Source organism: Mesocricetus auratus, unplaced genomic scaffold (genome assembly GCF_017639785.1).
Source record: "Mesocricetus auratus isolate SY011 unplaced genomic scaffold, BCM_Maur_2.0 Super-Scaffold_100026, whole genome shotgun sequence".
In the NCBI taxonomy this organism is placed as follows: Eukaryota; Metazoa; Chordata; class Mammalia; order Rodentia; family Cricetidae; genus Mesocricetus; species Mesocricetus auratus.
In genome coordinates this window covers 12,082,450-12,104,122 of record NW_024429207.1, presented here as the reverse complement: position 1 = coordinate 12,104,122, position 21,673 = coordinate 12,082,450, and the positions used below count along the sequence as shown (strand labels likewise).

The following is a 21,673-nucleotide window of genomic DNA, read 5'->3' as shown; positions in this document are numbered from 1 at the left end:
TATGGCTCCAAAGTGTGAGACTGGGTTTTATGATCCTGCTAAGGATTGCATAATTTAGTCTTTTATGCTTTCATACATGTTTGTAATTGTTTTCTAAGTTTGTAAAAAACATCATAGGGGTTTTTGTGGGGATTGCACTGGATCTCTATAGTGCATTGAGTAACACAGCAATTTATTAAAAATAGTATTAATTCTGTCAATTCTTCAACATAGCTTTCCATCTTTTAGTGTCTTCACCCCCACCCCCAATATGGTTTATATCACTTGTTTCAGATTTATTTGGAGGTTTTCTTAAAATGCAAACTTTGGGTCTAATGTTGTATTTGTTAAGCCTTGCATCTAAGAATGATTTCTGGACATCTATACTGAAGACTACAGATGGGCTACCATTTTTTCATTCTGTAACTTTGTGCTATTATTTTTGTAGTGTTGGGAGGATGGCAAAGCCCAGATGATCATGCCAGTTTGCCTTGAAACGATGGCATTTTAGGTCAGAAGATGTCTGGTTGGGCAGACTGCTGCTGTGAGGAAGTACATTTACTAGCACCCTACCCTTGTCCTGAGGAGACACTGAAATATGCCCCTTACAAAGTCCAACAGCCTGGACCGAGTAGAAGAATGGGTTCTCAGTCCAAAGCTCAGGTGCTGGAGGACAGTGTGTGGCAATGCTCAGCTGCATGAGAGGACAAGGTGGACTAAGTCTCTTGCAAGAGCTCCTACATAAAACAGACACTAGGTCATGAACACTAAGACAAAGTAGGCAGGGTTTGGCAGGCTAGCAAAGGTTTTTCTCTTCTATTATGGTTGATTTTACTGTCAATTTGCCATAAATCAGAGACTAGGAAGCCTCACCTAAGAACTGTCCTCATTTCCTAGCTGCGGGAAGGCCCACCCTGACCATCAGCAGTCTCCTTTTGTCTCTTGGCTTTCCCTCTTGTGCTGAGTTGATTCACACTGCTGGTTCCTTTGCTACTAGCAGAATCAGCATTTCCAGGCCTTCATAACGGAACAGGGATCATAGGCTCTATGGAAATTTCCTGGGCTTCTGGGGCCAGATCAGGGACTACTGAGGCATCCCAACCTGTGAAATGAGTAACTGTGGGTCATCGCCTCCATAGTGAGACAGCTACTCTCAGCTATTCTGGAACTATTTCAACTATTGAGGTACCCGGCCAGCCTGAATAACTGAGTACTGGGTGGGTGCTTAATGTCTCAGGTGTGATATGACTATCATTATTTTATATTCCCCTCCTCATTCTCATGTGTCTTCTTTTTGAAGACCAGGTCTCGTGCAACACAAGCTGGCCTTGAAATGTCCTTTATACACAACAGGAAATCCCTATTATGTTACTAGACCACAAAACAACCAAGCAAGCAATCAAATAATGAAGATAGAAGGAAACAAAAACAAAACAAAAAACCCAAAATAAACAACAGGAAAAAAAGAGAAAGAAAGAAAGGACTATCAAAGCTTTATTTACACTCTACCTGCCTTTCAATGTACAGATCAGCTTGAACCGAGATAAAGAGAGGCAGTACAGCAAGAGCCCACAACAGCGGGGGAATGCCTTTTCTGAAGGAACATGACAGGGGGTTCAGAGAATAAGAAGTTCTATGGTACTTTAAGCGGGTACACTTACCTGAAAAGTAAATCCTATGAAGGACCTGGATTAAACTTGACCAGTCTTGGTCAAACTTGATACTAAATTAAGCAGGAATTTCAAAAGGACTAAAGAACTCTGTAAAAAGCCGAGTTATAATGAATACTTTTATTCAGGACAAAAACATACAAACAATCCCAGCAAAACAACAAAAAACCATCTCATTCACTTGCAGTATCGGTCAGCTTTCAATTTGGCTCTCCTATTTAAGACACAAAGAATGGAGCAATGTAAGGCATAACCATAGAGTCAATTGCTACTAAGTAGAAAACTCATGCTTGGAAATTCTTCTATTTTCATTACTGTATAAACATTCATATTAAAAGATTTTTTATTAAAACTTTACCTTTCCACTTTCTTTTTATGTAAAATGGATTCTAGTCTTAGGAAACTTTTTTGTAGTATCTAACAGAAGTGGCTTAAGGGCTTTTTTAGGTCACAAGCGAAACGTTAGTCACTCATCAGTGTAAGCCTGCCCTAAGATTCTACTTGGCGGCAATGGTGAATTTTTTTTTTAACTGGTTTTAAAGTTACTAGACAAATAGCTTATTCCATTTTAGAGTTCACAGTCTGACTATATTTTATGTCCTTTTCTGACTTCTCAGAACTACACACATAATGATTTTTCCAGGTTGAAAAAAGCTCTCCCATTAACTGATTTCATCTTTACCAAACACTTAATAGGAAGTGCGTAATTAAGTATTATTTTATCTGATAATGCGAAGGCTTAGGAGCGATTTACAATAGAAGGCTTTATGACTAACAGGAGATTATCAGTGTATTCCTCTTCAGTTTGGCACTCTACTGGTTGACTGCTTTAAGCCTGCAGCTAACTTCCCTGCCTGCTTTTCAGTGTAGTAACTATAGGCTATTACTTATTTAACTAAAAGTAAACTGGAACAAATATCAATAAAGTTTATGATAAATATCTTGTACACTGCTGAATCTAGTGTTACTAAAATAGGTCAATTTCCCTTACTGAACTTTTAGTCTGGATACAAATTCATACATTTTTATCTCAGTTTTAGAAACCTCTAATATTCAAACAGAACACATAGAATCTTGGTATTACTCAGGCAACTTTCTATCTCTGTTCCTAGTTCTTAAGGGAAGATAATAGGAAGCAAAGGTAACTTTGACATCATGGAAATAGCCTGGCGGTTGGTTGCACGGTAACTGTTACATCATGGAAATTGACTTGGTGGTTGCATGATAATCACTATACTGGTGGTTCAGTAAATTTATGAAATAGCTTCAAACAAACCTGAAAATCTAAAAGAATTTAAATATTTATATTCTGATTATAATTTATAAGTTTGTTTTTAGCATACTTTCCCCAGAATTATGTCCTCTTTAGGTAATATTACCATATAAATTAGAGAAGGCAAAAATCCTAAAACAATAGTAATATAAGAACACACTACTTTTGAAAACTGCTATAATCATGTAAATAAACAATTACCTGTCCAGAAGCGTCTCATGCAAAAATCCATCTTTCCGAGCCTTTTTAAGAATTTTACTATCTTCTTTGCTTATTTTGAGTTTGTGGTCTTGGAAGCTCTGAAATTTCTTTCTGTGAAGAAAGATTTCTCATTGAAAAAAAAAAAACCAAATTTCAAACTTTTATTGTGTTTTCTTACCAAATTCTAAATACTATTAAAATTTTTTCCCACTGATTCATTTAACAAACCTAATTGTATTTCTACAAAAATTGACATTTTCCTATAAAAATTGAGTTTTCATCCTACAAAGATGATTTCTTGACCCATCAAGAGGCCTGTAGCCCTGCCAAGCCTCTTTCTAAGGATGTTGGCTAGTTGCAGTCCTCATGTCTGGAACATGAATGGCCCCTGGGTGGTGTGATCAACTCTATTAAAGAAAGCGAGAACTGACTGACCCAAGTGTCTTTGGCTTTAAGCTCTCAACTCAACACTCTATCTTTGAGTTCCCATTATTGGCTCTCAGGTGTCCTGAGAAACCCTACTGTCAGAGTGGAGTCTGAAAGGAGAATACATACACATAGTTGATTTCACACTGCTTCACATTTCCTTTGTCTTCTTCTGGGATGTCATCTTTCTTTTTGGTTTCTCTTTCAGCACAGGATCTAATCTAGATATTGATGAGGACCCAACAGGTTACATATGTATCTTCCTCTCCCCACTTGCTAGGCAAGAGCTCTCCATGTGATTTCTTATGCAAGTCAAGAAAACAAGTAACTTAGCAATAAGATTTAGGCAAAGCCAGTCTCAAGATGTGTGATGTGTTTTGATTTCACACACATTTATCATTTACAGAATAGTTGGAATTACATGTAGGTTGAAACAAAGCTTCATCAGATTCTACTTAGCCACTTGATGATCTGTCAGTACACTGAGAATTTTACTGTGATAGACAGGTACCTGTGTAACTTTTATAATTAAGTGAAAGCAAAGAGTAGCACTGAGGAACTCTGCCAGGAAGAAGGCGCTTTCCCTCCTAGTTAGTGACTTACATCAAAGTAACACAAACCATTGTTTTATGTGTTTCATGTTTCTCCTTGTGTACAGAACATGTTTGTATTCACAAAGAGAATAAAATCTGAGGGCCAAAAGCCAAAAGCTTTAAGACGTTTATGTTTACTTGGTGACCACCATCATGGGTGCTAAAGTAGCTGTCGACAAGAGTACAGCCTTTCTGTCAGGCAACTTCACAGTAGCTAACAAATCATAAAGGCACAGTCCCTTAGCTCTGTAATTTTGATTTTGCAGATTTGGTCATGTCAGTTATAGCACTGTTTCTAAGGAAAAAAGCCAGGAAACAATCTATATTTCAATTTATTTGAGACTGGTTGAACAAAGTAAGGAACATCCCTAAAATAGAACACTATGTAGGTGAGGAAGGGAAAGACTTAGTATAGATTTACACTGACAGGGATCTCCAAACGATGGGGGAAAGGATGGGAACCAGGTAATCAATGCAGATAGGAGACTCAAGCCTTTGTGTTTTCTACTTGAAACTTCCATGCTTTGTGAACATCCTATCTACCTTAAAAATTATGTATCAGGAAAACTATAGAGAAGCTCTAATCAGCAATCTCTCAACTGCATTGTACAAACAAGACATCACGGGACTTATGACAGCTAAGGCACAACTGGATCATCGTAGAAAATGGTGTTTTGTCTGGTAAGTGACAGTCAGCAGCTGTCCCAACATCACTACTAGCCAGTAGGAGGTGTTTACCTTAATCATTTCTTCTTCTCCTGCTGTTTTATTCTTTGCTTCTATATCACCTGCTTCGTTACATCTAATAAAGCAGCTATTTGAAGCCAATAAAGCCATTTTCCCCTAAATAAAACAAAGAAAAAAAATCAAGTTATGACTACTTGAAGAAATCATAGGTCATTATGATAATTTAAAAATTTCTCTCCAATTCTAAAATCAAAAAGAATTTAGAGAAATCCTGGAATATACAAAAGAAAATTTTAAATTAGCATGTATAAATCCTGCAGAAGGCTCTAGTAGGAAAACTACAAACTGAAGAGGCTAGCCACATCCAAGAAAACGAAGAATAAATAAATTAAACCAGGACAATCAAAAGAATGGCACAAAAACCCCACAACACAACACAAAATAATGGGAACCAACAAACATGGCTTACTGATAACACCAAAGATCTCAATTCCCCCAGTAAAACAACACACAGTAATAGTACAGATTAAAAACCAGGATCCACCACAAAGCTGCATCTAAGAAACACATCTTAGTATCAGGGATAGACATCACTTCTGGGTGAAAGGATAAAAAAGTATTTCACACAAATGGGCCTAAGAAGCAAGATGGTATAGTCATTTTAATATCTGACAGAACAGACTTCTGAACAAAACTAATCAGGAGAGGGAAGGACACTACATCAAAGGAAAAATCCACTAAGAAAATAATGCAGTTTAAACATCTATGAACCAAACACAAAGGCACCCAAGTTTATAAAAGAAACACTACTAGAGCTTAAATCACACACTGACCCTCACACAGTGATTGCGGGAGACAGGTCATCCAAACAAAAACTAAGCAGAAACACTGGAACTAACTGATGTCATAAACCGAACAGACTAGTAGACATTTCCCCAAACACAAAAGAATACAGCTTCTTCTTAGCAGCTCATAGTACTTTCTCCAAAACTGACCACAGAGCAAGTCTTAACACATACAAGGATATGAAAATAACATCCTGCATTCCAGCTAACCACCATGGATTAAACCTGGATATTAACAATAGAAAATGCACAAACTCATGAAAACTGGGCAAGTCACTACTGAATGAAAAATGGATCAAGACAGAAATCAAGAAGGAAATTAAAACTTAGAATTGAGTGAAAATAAAAACACAACACACCCAAACATATGGGACAAAATGAAGGCAGTTCAAGAGGCAAGTTCATATCACTAAGTGCTTATATAAAAGAAGATACTGGAAGACGGAGAGATCTCTGATGTTCACAGATCCTGAAAGGACAAAACCCAAGATAGTGAAAACAATCCTGAATAATAAAAGAACTCCTGAAGGTAGCACCATCCCCAATGGCAAATTGTACCACAGACCTATGTATTAAAAACCGTATGATATTGGCACAAAAACAGACTGGTTAATCAATGAAATAGAATTGAAGACTCAGACACCAATCCACATACCTATGGACACCTGATTTTTGATAAAGAAGCCAGAATTACAAACTGGAAGAGATGAAAACATCTTCAACAAATGGTGTTGGTCAAACTGGACAGCGGCATGTAAAAGAATCCAAATAGATCCATACCGATCACCCTGCACAAAACTCAAGTCCAAGTGGATCAAACACCTCAACATAAAACGAGATACACTGAGTATGACAGAGGAGAACATAGGGAATAGCTTAAAACTCACTGGCAGAGAAGACTTTCTGAACAGAGCACCATTAGCACTGGCACTAACAGTTAATAAATGAGACCTCATGAAACTGAAAAGCTTCTGTAAGGCAAAGGACACCATTATTTGGACAAAGTGGCAGCTGACAGAATGGCAAGCGATTTTTACCAACTACACATCTGATAGAGGACTAATGTCCAAAATATATAAAGAACTCAAGAATCTGGACATCAGGAAAACAACCCAATTAAAAAATGGGGTACAGATCTAAACAGAAAATTTTCAATAGAAGAAACTCAAATTGTTGAGAAGGACTTAGAAGAAATGTTCAACATCCTTATTCATCATGAACTACAAATCAAAACTGCTTTGAAATTTTATCTTACACCAGTCAGTAAAACAAATGGCCAAGGTCAGTAAAACAAATGACTGCTCATGCTGGGGAGGATGTGGAGTAAGGAAAACACCCACTGCTGGTAGGAGTGCAAACATACTATGGAAATCAGGAAGGTAGAAATCAATCTAACTCAAGATCAAGCTGTGTAATTCTTGAGTACATATCCAAAGGGACATTTTGTCCTACTACAGATACACAATTTAACCACATTTGTTACTGTTCCAACAGCCAGAAACTGAAACTAGATGCCCCTCAACAGAAGAATGTGGTACATTTACACAACAGAGTATTACTCAGCCATTAAGAAAATTTGCAGGTAAATGGATGGAACTAGAAAAAAATCATCCTGAATGAGGTAATACAGACTGAGAAAGAAATAGTATTCACTTACATATGGATGTTAGCTATTAATTCATTGATAAGCAGGCTACAAACTATGTAACCACAGAGGTTAGGTATGGACTAAGGGACTGGGAGGAGACACATTTCCCTAGAGTGGATAGTTATGGACTTTAAGAACAGAATAGTTATGAATGGATGAAGGGTGGGAGACTGGAATAGGGAACAGGAGGGAATACAGCAAGGGACTTCTAAAACTAAGGGCCATTTGAGGGGTCATATGGAAACCTAATACCGTAGAAACTTCCTAAAACGCACATAAATGAAGGAGATCTAAATGAAATCACCAAAGAAGAGGGGAGACAAAACCCCAGCTGGACATCTTTCATCATCAAGGAGAGCTTCCAAGACCAGAAATGGGTTACATCTAATCAAGCTGTTGGCCAATGGGGTCCCATGGGGATGCCCAAACAACTCAGGCAAGCACCAGGATTATTAGTGGCTCTTGACAAAATGAAGGCAAAGCCTTTATTACTGAAGACAACACCTATAACTCACTGAGCCTTATCTCCTGTGGATCAGCATTTGTGGTACTAGAAAGCACTCAGTATTCTGTCATAGGAGAAAGGTAAACACCAACCTAGTTGCAAACCCTTTATCTACAATGGTGACCTGACTGCAGGATACACTGGTGCAGCAGCAGCACAAAGCTTGTGGGAGTAGTAAGTAACCAGTATCTGATTCATTTAAGGCCCACTCCATTAGATGGAACCTATACCCAATGCTGTTTAATGGCCAAGAATCTGAGAGGAGATAGGCCAGGGACCTAGGGGAAGACCAAATACTATTGTTTTGCTAAAGGGATGTAGCATTATAATGATACCTAATGACATTCTGCTATATTCATGGATCAGTGCCTTGCTCAGCCATCTCAGAGAAAACTTTCTCCTGGAGCAGATGGGAAAAACCAGAGACCCACAGCCAGATGATAGATATATAGAGAGCAGGGCACCTTGACACACTCATTCTGAAATGGGGTATCTCCATTAAATCCCTCCCTTCAGCGGTCAGTGAACCCTATGGAAGAGGAAGTGGAAAATGTGTAAGAGCCAGATAGAGGACACCAACAAAACAAGGTCTTCTGAACATAGCATGACCAATGCACGTATGAACTGAGAGAGACTGACAGCACATACAGAGCCTGCAGGTCTGCACCAGGGGTCCTAGAGTGGTAAGGTGGAGTGGAAACATGCCCCCTAAGCCAAAAGCTATCTCTAATTGGTAACCACTTGTAAATGAAAAATTAGTTTCTACAAGGGAGTCTCACTGGGAGAAACAATCCACTCTTAAGGGTCATGCCTAGCAGTAGACAGCTAACACCAAACAAACTCAATGGCATCTTTGGAGGTTCTTTGTTTCATAATGTTGAGTCAGAGCATTTTTGTTTCAACCTTACAGGTTCACATACTTATATATTATGGCTTCTGGTTTTGTTTTCCTGGGATTCCTATGTATGTGAACATGTGTGTTTCTATTATGTTTCTTGTGCTTGTTCTTTGACTCTGTTTTTTCTTTTGTTTGTTTTTTCCTATTCTGATGTGTTATATTTTATTATTGTATTATATTTCATTATTGCTCCCAAGATGCTTGCTTGTTTTCTAAGGAGAGACAGAAAGGGCAAGGATCCTGATGGAAGGGGACCTAGAGAGGAACTAGGAATAGTAGGGGGAGGGGAACCATAATCAGAATATATTGTATGAAAAGAAATCCACTTGCAATAAAAGAAAACAATAGATAAGAACTGTTGAATACAGTTCTTGCTCATTAGATGTCAAAATATGTTTTTCACAACAATATGGCCATAACTTTTTGTAAGTCACCGACTCAAGATTTTATCCTAGGGGATGAAGACAAGGATAAAGTAATTACCTCATCTTGGTAGAACAGCTAATTTATCACCTTGGAATGCACCAAGGCATTGTACTGTTATTATTATGTCACTATTTTTGGTCTCTGTGTGCTTAAATGTAGTGTGTGTATGTGTGTGTGTGTGTACATGTGAAGGCTGGAGAGCACCTGTTATAGGATATTTGATCCCACTATGAACCCCAAGATTGCATTATTTACTGGAAAAACCTGTTTCTAGCTGTGGTATGATTCAGTCCTAGCACACACCTTTAATTCAAGAGCTTGCTGCTTGAGTACTGTCAACAGGTTAAATAAAGTCAACCATGGGTCAAGAGGCAGAGCAAGCAACCAGTTGACAGGAAGTGAACATAGGGATTATTAAGAAAAAACCAGAGAGTAGGAAGGAATCAGGACAGCTAGAGAGACACACAGGAAATAGGAAGGAGGAACATGCAGTTTGAGGAGGTTGGTTTGAGAGCTAGGAATAGAGGGCGGTTTCTTGGACACCAGCAGAAGAGGAAGATCACCTGGGTGTTTGCTCTGCCTCTTTGGGCCAGCAGGCTTTCATTCCAGCAGCTGGCTCCCAAGTCTTTATTGGTAAAATTGAATGACTGAGATTTTGTTAAAAACAACAGACTCCAGGTGTTCTACCCATTACTCTCTGCCTTATTCCTTTGAAAAAGGGTTCTGTGAACCTGGGGTCAGGCTGGTGGCCAGGAGTCTCTGCTAGCGCCTTGAGGTTGTAGACAGATGCAGCCTCATCCAGCTGTTTCATGGTTGCTGCAATCTGAACTTTGGTCCACATACTGATGTTTCAGACATTCTTTCTCTGGCCCTGATGCTATGCTAAAATGTACATACCATTGTTGCTGGACAGCTACTGAACTTCTTTTATGGCTTGTTCTATTTTTCTTTAGAGTTTTGATATGTTACAACTGAATATTTACTAAAACTAATCTTTAATTAAACTTGTTTATACTGATTTTCTCTCATAAACTGAAACTTAGAGCTCTACAAAGGGTATTTATTTCAATGAACCATATCACGATTTACTATTTTATGCACAAACTGTCACAAAGCTATTGTCCTCTTGTCAGTCTCTAAAGGTTCTGAACCAGCTTATATGGAAAAAAAATGCTCCTGAAACACTGGGATATGCTTCTTTTTAAAAACCCAACACTTAAATGTAAGAGTCCTAATCTTTTCACGGAAAGTAAGATAATAAGGCCTCAGTGATGGACAGAAACCAGAATGGGGAAGGTACTTTTGGTTCCACTGTTTGGACATCATTATAGGGTTATACATTCACTCTAATTTGGACATTATTATAGGGTTATACATTCATTCTAATTTTTCCATATCACTATTACAATGTACCCCTGTTTTATTACTAACTTTATAGAATGTGCTTTCACTGACAACGATGTTTTCTTCAACTGGTAGAGTATCCTTCCAAGAAATAGTACTTACATCTTGAAACACTGGTTCCCATTGTTCTCTTGGCCCAATTGCATCCGAACGCCCAACGACAAGTCCATCTGAATTTATACCAAGGTATTTTCCATAGCCCGATTTCAGGGCAATTCTTTGGTTTAATAAAAAAGATAAATATTAAAAACTGAGAATAAGAATTTAACCATAAAATAAAGAGCATACTTAAGTATTTATGTATGTGTATATACATACATACATGTATATGTACATGCACATGTGTGTATATATATATGCATATACATTAAAAATCTAGACACGTTTACAGTGAACACTATATTCTCTATAATCTTAAATTTCATTTTCTAGTATTATTATACAGTATCTTACATTATACAGCAATCGTTTTCCAAATGCATTACTATCCTAGCATAGATGTATGAAAGTCACCTTTTATACTATTATACAGTCTTACTGATTTTTGTTATAAAACTGCTGATCCATCTTTAGAAGAGGAAGCCACTGGATTGAAGGTTATCAACGTATGATTGTAAAACATGGCCTTTTTTAATAGTCCATGCTGACTCCTACTAGATATTAGAACTTCATAGTTTGTCAACATGCTCTCAAGAAAAGGCTATAACAACTTAGGTTCTCACCTCAAGATTTTATTGAGGAGAAGGAGGTGTGCTCTAAGCCAGCAATTCTCAACCTAATGCTGTGACCCTTTAATACAGTTCCTCATTTTGTGGTAACCCCCAACCATAAAAATAATTCGTTGCTATTTCATAGCTGTAATTTTGCTACTATTATTAGCTATAATAACATGCGGACAGATGATGTGACACCTGTGAAAGTGTTGTTCAACCCCCAAGTTGAGAACCACTGCCCTAAGCTATGTATCTAGCTAAAAAAGTTATTTTAGTCATGTACTTTGAAGAAGTACACCCTGGCTATGGCATGTTCCTTTAGTTCTAGTGCTGAGGAGGCAAAGGTAGGTGAATCTTTGTGAGTCAGAGGCCACCTTGGTCTACATAACAAGTTCCAGGCTGTTTTCTACTGATGTCATCAGCATTATGAATGCTATGCATATATACCACCAAGTAACCACTCACTGCATATGGAGAGTGTTGCAAATACTTCTCTCATTTTCTATTGCTCATAATATTTTTGTCTATAACTATAAAAAGTTTACTGACATTTGTTCCTTTGTTTTATTCCTAAGTCTTTCAAAGAAATATAGAAGCCATTGTGTAAATGTGATTTAAAAAAAAAATGATTTCTGACTTTTATTTGCCAACCAATTTCCAGGGATGCTGAACTGACTTGAAACTCAGTTGGAGGCTGATGATAACATAAATCATTATTATGTTGCTGTAATTACTACTAGAACAGCAACACTCAATTTCTGTACAAAGCAAAAGTATCATTTTGTGCTTTTGCACTGTAAGAACAAAAATGGTCATTTTTTTTGTGTGTGTGTGATCATGGAACACTTTCTTGTTAGTTTCAGCAATATTCTTTTCTTTTGCCTTCCTATTTCTTGACTTTTTTTTTTTTTGAGATAGGGTATCACTACATACCCTAGCTGGCCTGAACTTGTAATCTCCTTTCTGAGCCTCCCAAGTGTCTGCCACCATGACTAGTATGTCTCTTCTGATGACAAATCCATATATTAGAGTAGCACTGACAGATCTTATTTCATGTTTGTCTTCTTTTCATGCTCTTTATGATCTATTTGGCCTCTTGAAATTATTTTCATTTTTAAGCTCTTATTTTTTTCTAGACAAGTGATATATATTGGGATTATCTACATAAGTAGTACAGGTTAAGTAACCCTATTCCCAAAATCTCCAAAACCCCAAATTTCTGAGCACATACCTGAGATCACATATAGACAATGTGATTGTTTACATCCAAATCAAGACAATGTATATCTGATGTAATAAAACATTTTGTGTCCCTTCACTAATGTACATGTAGATTTTCCCCAACCCCCAAACCAGAAATCCAAAAAAAATTTGAGTATAAATAATAGATTTTTTGAACACCATAAAATATCCTTTTTAAGCCAGGCATGTTGGTGCACGCCTTTAATCCCAGCACTCCGGAGGCAGAGGCAGGCGGATCTCTGTGAGTTTGAGGTCAGCCTGGTCTATAGATTTGAGTTCTAGGACAGTCAGGACTCTGTAGAGACCCTGTCTTAAAATAAGAACGACAACAACAACAACAAAAACCAAAACTCTGTTACAAAACAGTCTGTCAATTAAAACTATTCTCTGATCTTGTATTCACTAATAGTGTAGTTTTTTTTTTAAACTTTAGTGAAATTATTATTATTTTTTGAGACAGGGTTCCATGTAGCCCAGGCTGGTCCCAAACTCATTATACAGCTAACATAGCCTTGAATGCCTGATCCTCCGAACTCTATTTCCTATGTGTTGGTATGAAAGGCATGCATCAGCATGCATGGTTAACTGAAGTTAAAATTTAAATACAGTTCAACTATAGCAGCTTACCTGGAATCAGACAGTTTCACAGCAGTAAACTGCTCTGGGGGACTAGGGCCCTCATCAACTATAGGAAAACAAAAATGGAGAATAAACAACATTTGCTAGAAATATATACACAAATATTTTTATGCTTTAAAAAGTAGCTCCCCCCCTGAAACTACAAGTAAGGATATTACAATAATTGAACACATTGTTATAATACACTACCTATACTATTAAAACATCATTACATGGTAAATTTATGTATTTTGCAAGACAGTTTGGCATAACTTACTTAGCCACTGTCAATATAATCAGTACATTAATAAAAGTATATGGAATACTAAATGCTTTTATTTACTTAAGGAACATCCATTCTGACCAAACCATACGCCTTTTTACTTTCCAATTACTTCATCCTTGTGGTGATTCCTTGTGGGCTAGGGAATAGGAGAAAATGTCTAAATGGTATCCCAGTTCTGAAGGGAAAAAAACCCCAAAAAACTTCAAACTTCTGATTCAATTAGATATTCTTCTTTCTTTTCACTTACAAGAACAATTTTAAATGTGATTTTAGTTTTATTTTTTATTTCTACAGGGTTTCTTCTGACAGTAGTCATAAAGTTTCAAGTGCTTATTCTGGAAAAGGACAGTTCTCAGTAGCAGGAATGAGGAAGGAAAAATGGGGAGGAGCTCAGTGTGATGGTAGCCTTGCTTTGGAACACGCCTCAGACTCATCCACAAACTTGGTAATGTTTTACTTGGCGGGGCCTCCCCATCAGCGTTTGTCCCACACAAACCTTCTCTATGTGGAGCTCCCAGAGTAAAAAGGCCATTGTCCAGTGCATGGATATAGGCTCCTTTATCCATTTCAATGGCAATGGTTCCTGAAATCTCCCCAAAGTTGGAAACAGTCCACCAGATTCCTATAAGATAAAAATCAAGGTTTAACCATTCTATTTTAGGATTACCCAAGGTTTTCTGTTGTTTTTACTATAACTTATTTCTAAAAGCCTGTATTTGACAATTATAAGAATCAATCCTTCACTAAGTTCCTCCTAATTGTACCATCTTGCATAACTCCTGTATAATCCTTAGCACAACATTAACATAATCCCAAACCTTACTGTTATTTTACCAGTTTTGTACAAACTAGTTTGTTTATATGGGTGGATTCCTGTGACCAACAACACAGCCAAGATCACTCTAAAACTTGTAGAGATGCAAAAGGGTAAGAAGGTGGGCAGCGCTTCCTGTACTTGGGAAGCAGAGGCAGGACGATCTTTGTGAGTTCGAGGCCAGCCTGGTCTACAGAGTTTCATGACAGCCAGGGTTACACAGAGAAATCCTGTCTCTCCAAAAACCAAAACCAAACCAACCAACCAAACAAAAACATCCCCACAAACTCCCAAAACCAAACCAAATCAAACTAAAAGGGTAAAAAAGTAGTTTCTCTGATTGCAGAGCCCACCCCACAAGCTAATGTAGACCCACAGAGAGAGGTGCTTTCCAGCCAACAGCCTCTCGTTTTCCTCAGAGGATGCCTGAGACCAATGCCAAATCCTACACACACTCATGCTTTCCCCACACCCATCATAAAGCTTTATGCATTCTAGGCAACTGCCCTACCATTGAGCCACACCCAAGCCTACATTTAATAGCAAATAGAACCTCAATAGTGAATTTCAGAAAAATAATACATTTTTGACAACTACAAAGTTTTCAGTCTTTGCCAAAGTAGAGAAAATGAAACATTACTTTTAGAAATCCCCACTGCCTAAAAAGTTATCCATAGCACATTTGTGTTTTTTCTTGGATTCAAGTTGCCTCTACTCAAAGGCCAGAGGTATGTTTACATGTTTCATGGATGCAGAATCACCCCAAGACTAAGCTGTCAAAAAAGCAGCAGGTGCCATGGACTGGGCTCACTAAAGCCACCCATCACCAATCAATCACAGTTTTGTTTTGGTGGTAGTTGGGGGACCCAACTCACACCTCACAGCTTTACAGTGTCGGTGCTGTGGACACTGAAGCGGAATCTGAGATCCTCTGCAGCACTTCGTTCTTAAACAAACCCAGGGACATCAAATTCTACACTGTGATATTTTGAAAAGGTGTTTCTGTGCAGTCTCATTTACAGTATGACTGGAGAACATACTTTCTTGGTTTATTTCTATGGACACTTAAACATGTATTCCGCAGTTGTTAGCTACTGTTTTCTATGTCAGAACAATTGGCAAGTGGGGTACACGGTCAAATCTTTATTATTCTCTGATCAATTGTACAACTTACTAAGAATTGTTTTTAAAATTGTCAGTTATAATTATTACCTTGGTAGAACACCTATGAAGATCCTAAGCCTAAAATCATACTATATGGGGGACTACTCAAGACTTTTTGCTGAAGATTAGAAATAACAACTATGGCTATTCTCACCATATCTGTTCAACATTTCTAAAGTCCTGGCTGTTAAAAGAAATAAAAGACACAAGGAAGAAAGGAAAATTAAAACTATAATCAAAGAAAACAAGACTGTAGATGTCTATATAAATGAAAATATTAATGATAATGAGGGAGTGATAACACCTCAAAGAACAAGGCTGATACAGAAATGTAAACTATATATAATTAATATATTGAATCTCCCAAATAACCCAGAAGCAATACAATGCTCTCAGATAACTCAACAGGCTTTATTAAATAAAATGGTAAGTTGACTCGGAAATTTATTTGGATATAAAAAACTCAGAACAGCTAATTTTAACAAAAGAAATACAAAGTAGAAGGACTCAACTATCGGACCGGGAAAGTTTATGAAATGAAAGTAATAAAGACAAAATTTTAATAACAGGAAAATGTGTACATGAAACAGGAGTCAAGAAACTGACCACCAGACAGAAACTAATTTTTAAATAGCCATTTCAAAAGGAGGCTGGAACTGGTTGTAAACAGGAAAAACAAAAACAAACCCAACCTCTGAATTCTACCTCATACTGTACAACCAACTTAGGTGGATGATAAAACCAGGAAGAAAACCCTAAACTAAACTAGAGTATGTCTAAAAGGAAAAGTGCAAATTTTTCATGATGTTGGGATAAGCTAAATAAGATGCAGTGACCACATGAGAAACAATTAACAAGCTTGGAAAACTTGTGCCTAGCTCATCAGAAAAACACTGTAAAGAAAACAAAAGGTACCAGGGTGGGAGGAAGAGCTACTTGCTATCACGGATGTGTAACAGCAAACACATTTAGGAAATTCTGGCACATTTTAGTATTGTTAAATACTCACCTATCCTAAGAATTTGCTAATCAACACTCACATAGCTACTCTTGATCCTGCCCCTGATTATAGAATTCTGTTATTTTAGAACTACTTTTTCAAATGACATGAGGTTTCCCACATAATTTGTGCACCACTGCCTATTTTCTTTGAATCCTTTATTACCTTTATTTATTATTTGTGTGTGTGTGTGTGTATGTGTGTACGCACGCGCGTGTGTGCGCATGTGCGCTCATGTGTACATGGATGCATGCAGAGGTCAGAGGTCAGTGGACAATTTGTGTGAGTCACTGCTGGGATCCAGGGATCTATATATCAGGTTGTCAGGCTTGGCTACAAATGCCTTTACCTGTTGTTTTATTTTGTCAAAGTTTGAAATTTTAACTTGCCAAATTTTGATAGACAAGAAATTTGACTTAAAGTATAGGCATACAAAGGACAAAAACCAAAACCAACCAAACAAACAAAAAACCCCAAAACATATTTGGATATGGGTTTGGAAGAGACTATTTCTATACCATTTATAGAATACCTTGATGCACTAGTTTGTTTAGAATTTTCATTTATTTCAGTATATAAAATTAGTTTCCTAGATTATACTGCCTTTGGGAACACAAATTGTGGACTTTTCACTAAAATTCATGCATTTCCCAAGAAAATAATTTGTACTTGGTTAAGCAATCTGTTTGTATGATAGGCATTTAAAGCTATGGACCAGGCTCTGGCGACTAAGGAGTTTCTGCTCTACTTAGTAGTTCTGCTGGTAAGAACAACAGTGACATCTAGTGAGCTTCTGAAGTGAAGGATCTGACAAGCAGGCCCTTGGTTCTAATGAGGACAACTTTCAAGTGGTGCACCAACCAGCAACAGAAGCTAACTTGTCATGCAATAAAGAGCTCAAGTGGCTTACCCACAATATCAAGTTGTGTTTCTTCATCTTCCTCCCGTTTTCTCTTCTTATCTTTGCTTTTCTTCTTCTTACTAAAGGAAAAAGAAAATACATGCATGAGTGTGGAAATACTGATATATGTGTTTAAAATGACAAGATGAACTACTCAGGAGTCGTTCAAGCTATATATTAGGTATAGATAAGTGACTTTTAAAAATTTACTACATACCTGTTGAGGTTTGCTAACCATCCTGAGTGAGGTAACCCAGTCACAAAGAGACAAACATGGTATGTACTCACTCATATATGGATTTTAGACATAGAGCAAAGGATTACCAGTCTACAATCCACACTGCCAGAAAAGCTAGGAAAGAATGAAGACCCTAAGAGAGACACACATGGTTCCCTGGAGAAGGGGAAAGGGACAAGATCTCTTGAGCTAATTGGAAGCATGGGGGGAGGGGAGAGGGAGTTAGGAAAAGAAAAGGGGAAGAGGGGAGAGGAGGACATGACGGAGCAGGAAGGTTGAGTGTGGGAGGGGGAATAGAGGAGAGCAAGAATAGAGGGAGTCATTATAGGTTTAAAGAGAAATATGGTAATAGGGAAATGTCCAGAGATCTACAAGGATGACCCCAACTAACAATCTAAGCAATAGCGGAGAGGCTACCTTAAATGCCCTTCCCTGATAATGAGACTGATAACTGCCTTATATGCCATCCTAGAGCCTTCATCCAGTAGCTAATGTGAACAGAGGCAGACACCCACAGTTAAACACTGAGCTGAACTCCTGGAATCCAGTTGCAGAGAGGAAGGACTGATGAGCAAAGAGGTAAAGACCAGGCAGGAGAAACCCACAGAAACAGCTGACCTGAACAAGGGGAGCTCATGGACCCCAGACTGATAGCTGGGAAACCAGCATAGGACTGATCCAGACCCCCTGAATGTGAATGTCAGTTTGGAGGTTTGGGCAATCAATGAGGCCTCTGGTAGTGGATCAGTATTTATCTCTAGTATACGAATAGACTTTGGGAGCCCATTCCACATAGAGGGATACTCTCCCAGCCTACCCACATAGTGGGGAGAGCCTAGGCCCTGCTCCAAATGATATGACAGACTCTGAAGATCTCCCATGGAAGGCCTCACCCTCCCTGGGGAGCAGAAAGGATATGGGATAGGGGGTCAGTGGGGGGCAGAGGAGGAGGGGAGGGAGAGGGAACTGGGATTGACATGTAAAACAAGCTTGATTCTAATTTAAATAAAAAAGAAAATGCTGCATTAAAAAATTACTGAGTGACTATGAACCTTCTATTGCTGAAGAATGAAAAATGGTACAGCTTCTGTGCTGGCTAGTGTTCTGGTCAACTTAACACAAGCTAGAGGCATTTGGGCAGAAGGAACCTCCACTGAACAAACGCTCCCGCCAGATTTGGCCTGTGGGCAAACCTGTGGGGGCATTTCCTTGATTGATGACTGATACAGGTGGGCATAACTCATTGTGTAATAAAGCAGGCCGAGCAAGCCAGTAAGCAGCATTTCTCCACGGTCTCTCCATATCAGTTCCTGCCGCCAGGTCTTTCCCGGATGCTGGAATGATTACAAGATGTAAGCTGAAACAAACTCTCTCTCCACTTGTACACCTTTGGTCTGGGTTTGCTATCACAGCAACAGAACCCCTAAGACAGACAGTCTCTTTGGAAAATTGTCCCAAAAAGCTAAACACTGAGTCCTAGGTGACTCTACTCCCATATAGCTCCAAGAAAAATGAAAAAAGTATGTCCACAAAAACTAGACTATTGGTAGCAGCGTTTTCACTAGTGTAAGGTGTCCATCTAATGAAGAAAGAATAAAAGATGCTAGCAACATACAAAAGCAAATCATTTGGCCACAAAGCAGAACAAATACTACACTGCACCGCTCTGGGGATGCTCCTCAAAACTAAGTCAGACAAGCCAGGTATAGTGACATATGCCTTTGACCCCAGCACTGGGAGACTGAGGCAGGAGGATCTCTGTGAGTTCCATGCTAGCCAGGGCTACACAGTGAGACCTTCTTTCAACAACCTAAGTGAAAGAAGCCAAACACAAAAGGTTATATATTGTGTAATTCCAACGACATAAATATTCATAGTAAGCAAATCTTTGTAGACTGAAAGCAGTTGACAGGAACCTGGAGGGACCGATGGGCATGACTATTTAAGGTTAAGGCGTTTCCTTTGGAAAATACCAACTAGATAGTGGTGAACTCATATACTAAAAACCACTAGCCACACACTTTACAAGGAGTTTATGGTATATGAATTACAGCTTCATAAACGAAAACACAAAAGAAGATCTTAGGAAAAAAGTGCTTATCACAAATCCCGAGCTGTGCGGTGGTGGCACAAGCCTTTAATCTCAGCACTTGGGAGGCAGAGGCAGGAGGATCTCTTGAGTTCGAGGCCGGCCTGGTTTACAGAGCGAGTTCCAGGTCAGCCAAAGCTACAAAGAGAAACCCTGTCTTAAGTTCTTTGCTTCTTAACTACAAGGTTCTCAGAAGCCAATTCTGTCCTCCCTGCAGCTGCTTCAGTTTCGGATTCCATCAGGATAAATTCTTCACGATCCCACACTCCAGCGGAGTCTTTTCCCTCCCAAGAGGTGGGATTAAAGGAGGGCGCCACCCAGCACCAGGCTCCCTAACAAGTGCCTACTGAAACTGCTTCACCAGTGATCTGGGAGAGAAGCGCTCAACCTTGGCCAGATCTTTCGGATGCGGAAGGAGCTACGAAGGGGCAAGTAGCATTCTCTAACGATCGAGTTATAAATCGCCACCAGCTCGCCCTCCCTTGGCTGTTAGGGTCTGCGCCGGTTTGCCTCTTCCAATTCTCGGAACTCTTTTGACAGACCCGAGACGCTAGAAACGTAAACAGTATCTGAACCATCAGTCTTCGTCACTGGTGCGGTCCACATCCGAGCCCGCACCCACACCGAGGACCCAGAGCTCGCAATCGTGGGGAGGGGATGCGCCGAGAGCCGGGACTCCCGCCCGAGCCCCCGCCTCACCTCTTGGCCTTCGTTCCCTTGAGCACGAGTTTGGTGGACTTTACATAGGAGTATTCAGCCATGGCTCGGCACTCAGAGGCAGCCGCCTCCGGCAGACTTCCTGTGGGCCGGGGGCGGGAAGTGCAGAAGGACGGCGAGCGGCTCTAACCGCGGGAGATGAGGGAGTCACTCAGGAATCCTCCGCCTTCTTCGCACCAGCGCCACGAATCTCCCTACTTCCTGTTTACTGTAGTGGAGACGCTACGGCGGCCGCGGAGCGTCTAAACGCGGCGACGTCCCGGATGTTGGGGCTCTTCCCAATAGGCAAAGCGGGCAGAGGTGGCCCCCTGGTGGACGAGGAGGTGTCTAACAGCTTCCTGTGGTCGAGACTGCAAAGAGCTGGCTGGGATTTGATGAGCCAAATGTTGAAATTGTCAAAATTGCTCGCCCAGACTTTTTGCAGCGGACAAAGCCCGATGCTTTAGGCAGCTAGCCAGGGCTGGGCCTGCGTAGAGGAACCGGGATCTGTGGTGTATGGAGGTGTGGGTAAGAGCCTTAGCCTGGGGCAACTTTGTCAAACACTTCAGTGCCTGGGCTATTACTCTTGTCTTCCTAGTGATAGAATACAACAGACCATTGCGAAATTGTAATACCTGGTAAAGTTGCACAAGACTATGGCTCTGTAGAGCCAGATTTCCTTTTAGGCAGCCAGGAGTGGGCCAGTACTACCTTCCCTAGGGAGTGCACGCCAGGACAGTATGGACAAGCACCGAGTCATCTCAAGCTGCTTCTTATGAAACACTCACCTATTGGAGACTTAGCAGGAGGGCAAGCCAGCCCTATGGAAAGCTGTAACTAAGTTTTTGATCCCCATTTCTTGTGTGTGAGTGTCTGTATGTGTGTGAGTGTAGGTGTGTGTGTGTGAATGAGTGTGGGTGTGAGTATATGTGTGTGACTGTCTTTTTGTGTGTATGTGTGGGAATGTGACTTTGTGTCTGTCTGTGAGTGTATGTGTATATGTGAGTGTATGTATATGAGTGTCTTTGTGTGTGTATGTGTATGTGACTGTATTGAGTGACTGTCTTTTTGTGTGTATGTGAGTGTATGTGTGACTGTGTGTGTGTGTGTGTGATAAAGCACGAAGTGCTACTCTAAGAACTGCTGCTCCCTGAGCTCCTCATGGCATCTGTCTTACTGCTGGGCCATCTCCATTGCTACAATTGATGCTCAGCCTCCTAGAGAACCTCTAGAAGGAAGTCAGGAACTCTTAATCCCATCCGTTAATAAGGATTTTGTTTCTCTACTCAATTGTTCCCAAATCATAGACAATCCAAATAACTATTGGAACATAGAGGTTGGATTCAAAGAAGGTAGG

The 21,673-nt window shown here is 39.5% G+C and overlaps 1 protein-coding gene across 1 annotated transcript; it reads right to left on the bottom strand.

Moving 5' to 3' along the window:
* Positions 1-1,754: 1,754 nt before the first annotated feature.
* On the bottom strand, positions 1,755-20,553 carry Frg1 (FSHD region gene 1). Its single transcript, XM_005066650.4, has 9 exons — positions 20,320-20,553; positions 17,303-17,373; positions 13,911-14,036; positions 13,138-13,195; positions 10,658-10,772; positions 4,881-4,985; positions 3,679-3,770; positions 3,124-3,234; positions 1,755-1,863 (listed from the first exon to the last, which is right to left on the bottom strand). The coding sequence occupies exons 1-9, from the start codon at positions 20,379-20,381 to the stop codon at positions 1,827-1,829; spliced, it is 777 nt and encodes a 258-aa protein (XP_005066707.1). The 5' UTR covers positions 20,382-20,553; the 3' UTR covers positions 1,755-1,826.
* Positions 20,554-21,673: the final 1,120 nt, after the last annotated feature.

Coding starts and splice junctions, on each gene's coding strand:
- Frg1 (XM_005066650.4), bottom strand. CDS start 20,381: ATGGCTGAATACTCCTATGTAAAGTCCACCAAACTCGTGCTCAAGGGA. Junction 14,037..17,302: donor AACACAACTTGATATTGTGG/GTAAGCCACTTG, acceptor TTTATCTTATAG/GAATCTGGTGGACTGTTTCC. Junction 13,196..13,910: donor GGGAGCTCCACATAGAGAAG/GTTTGTGTGGGA, acceptor GTTTTCCTATAG/TTGATGAGGGCCCTAGTCCC.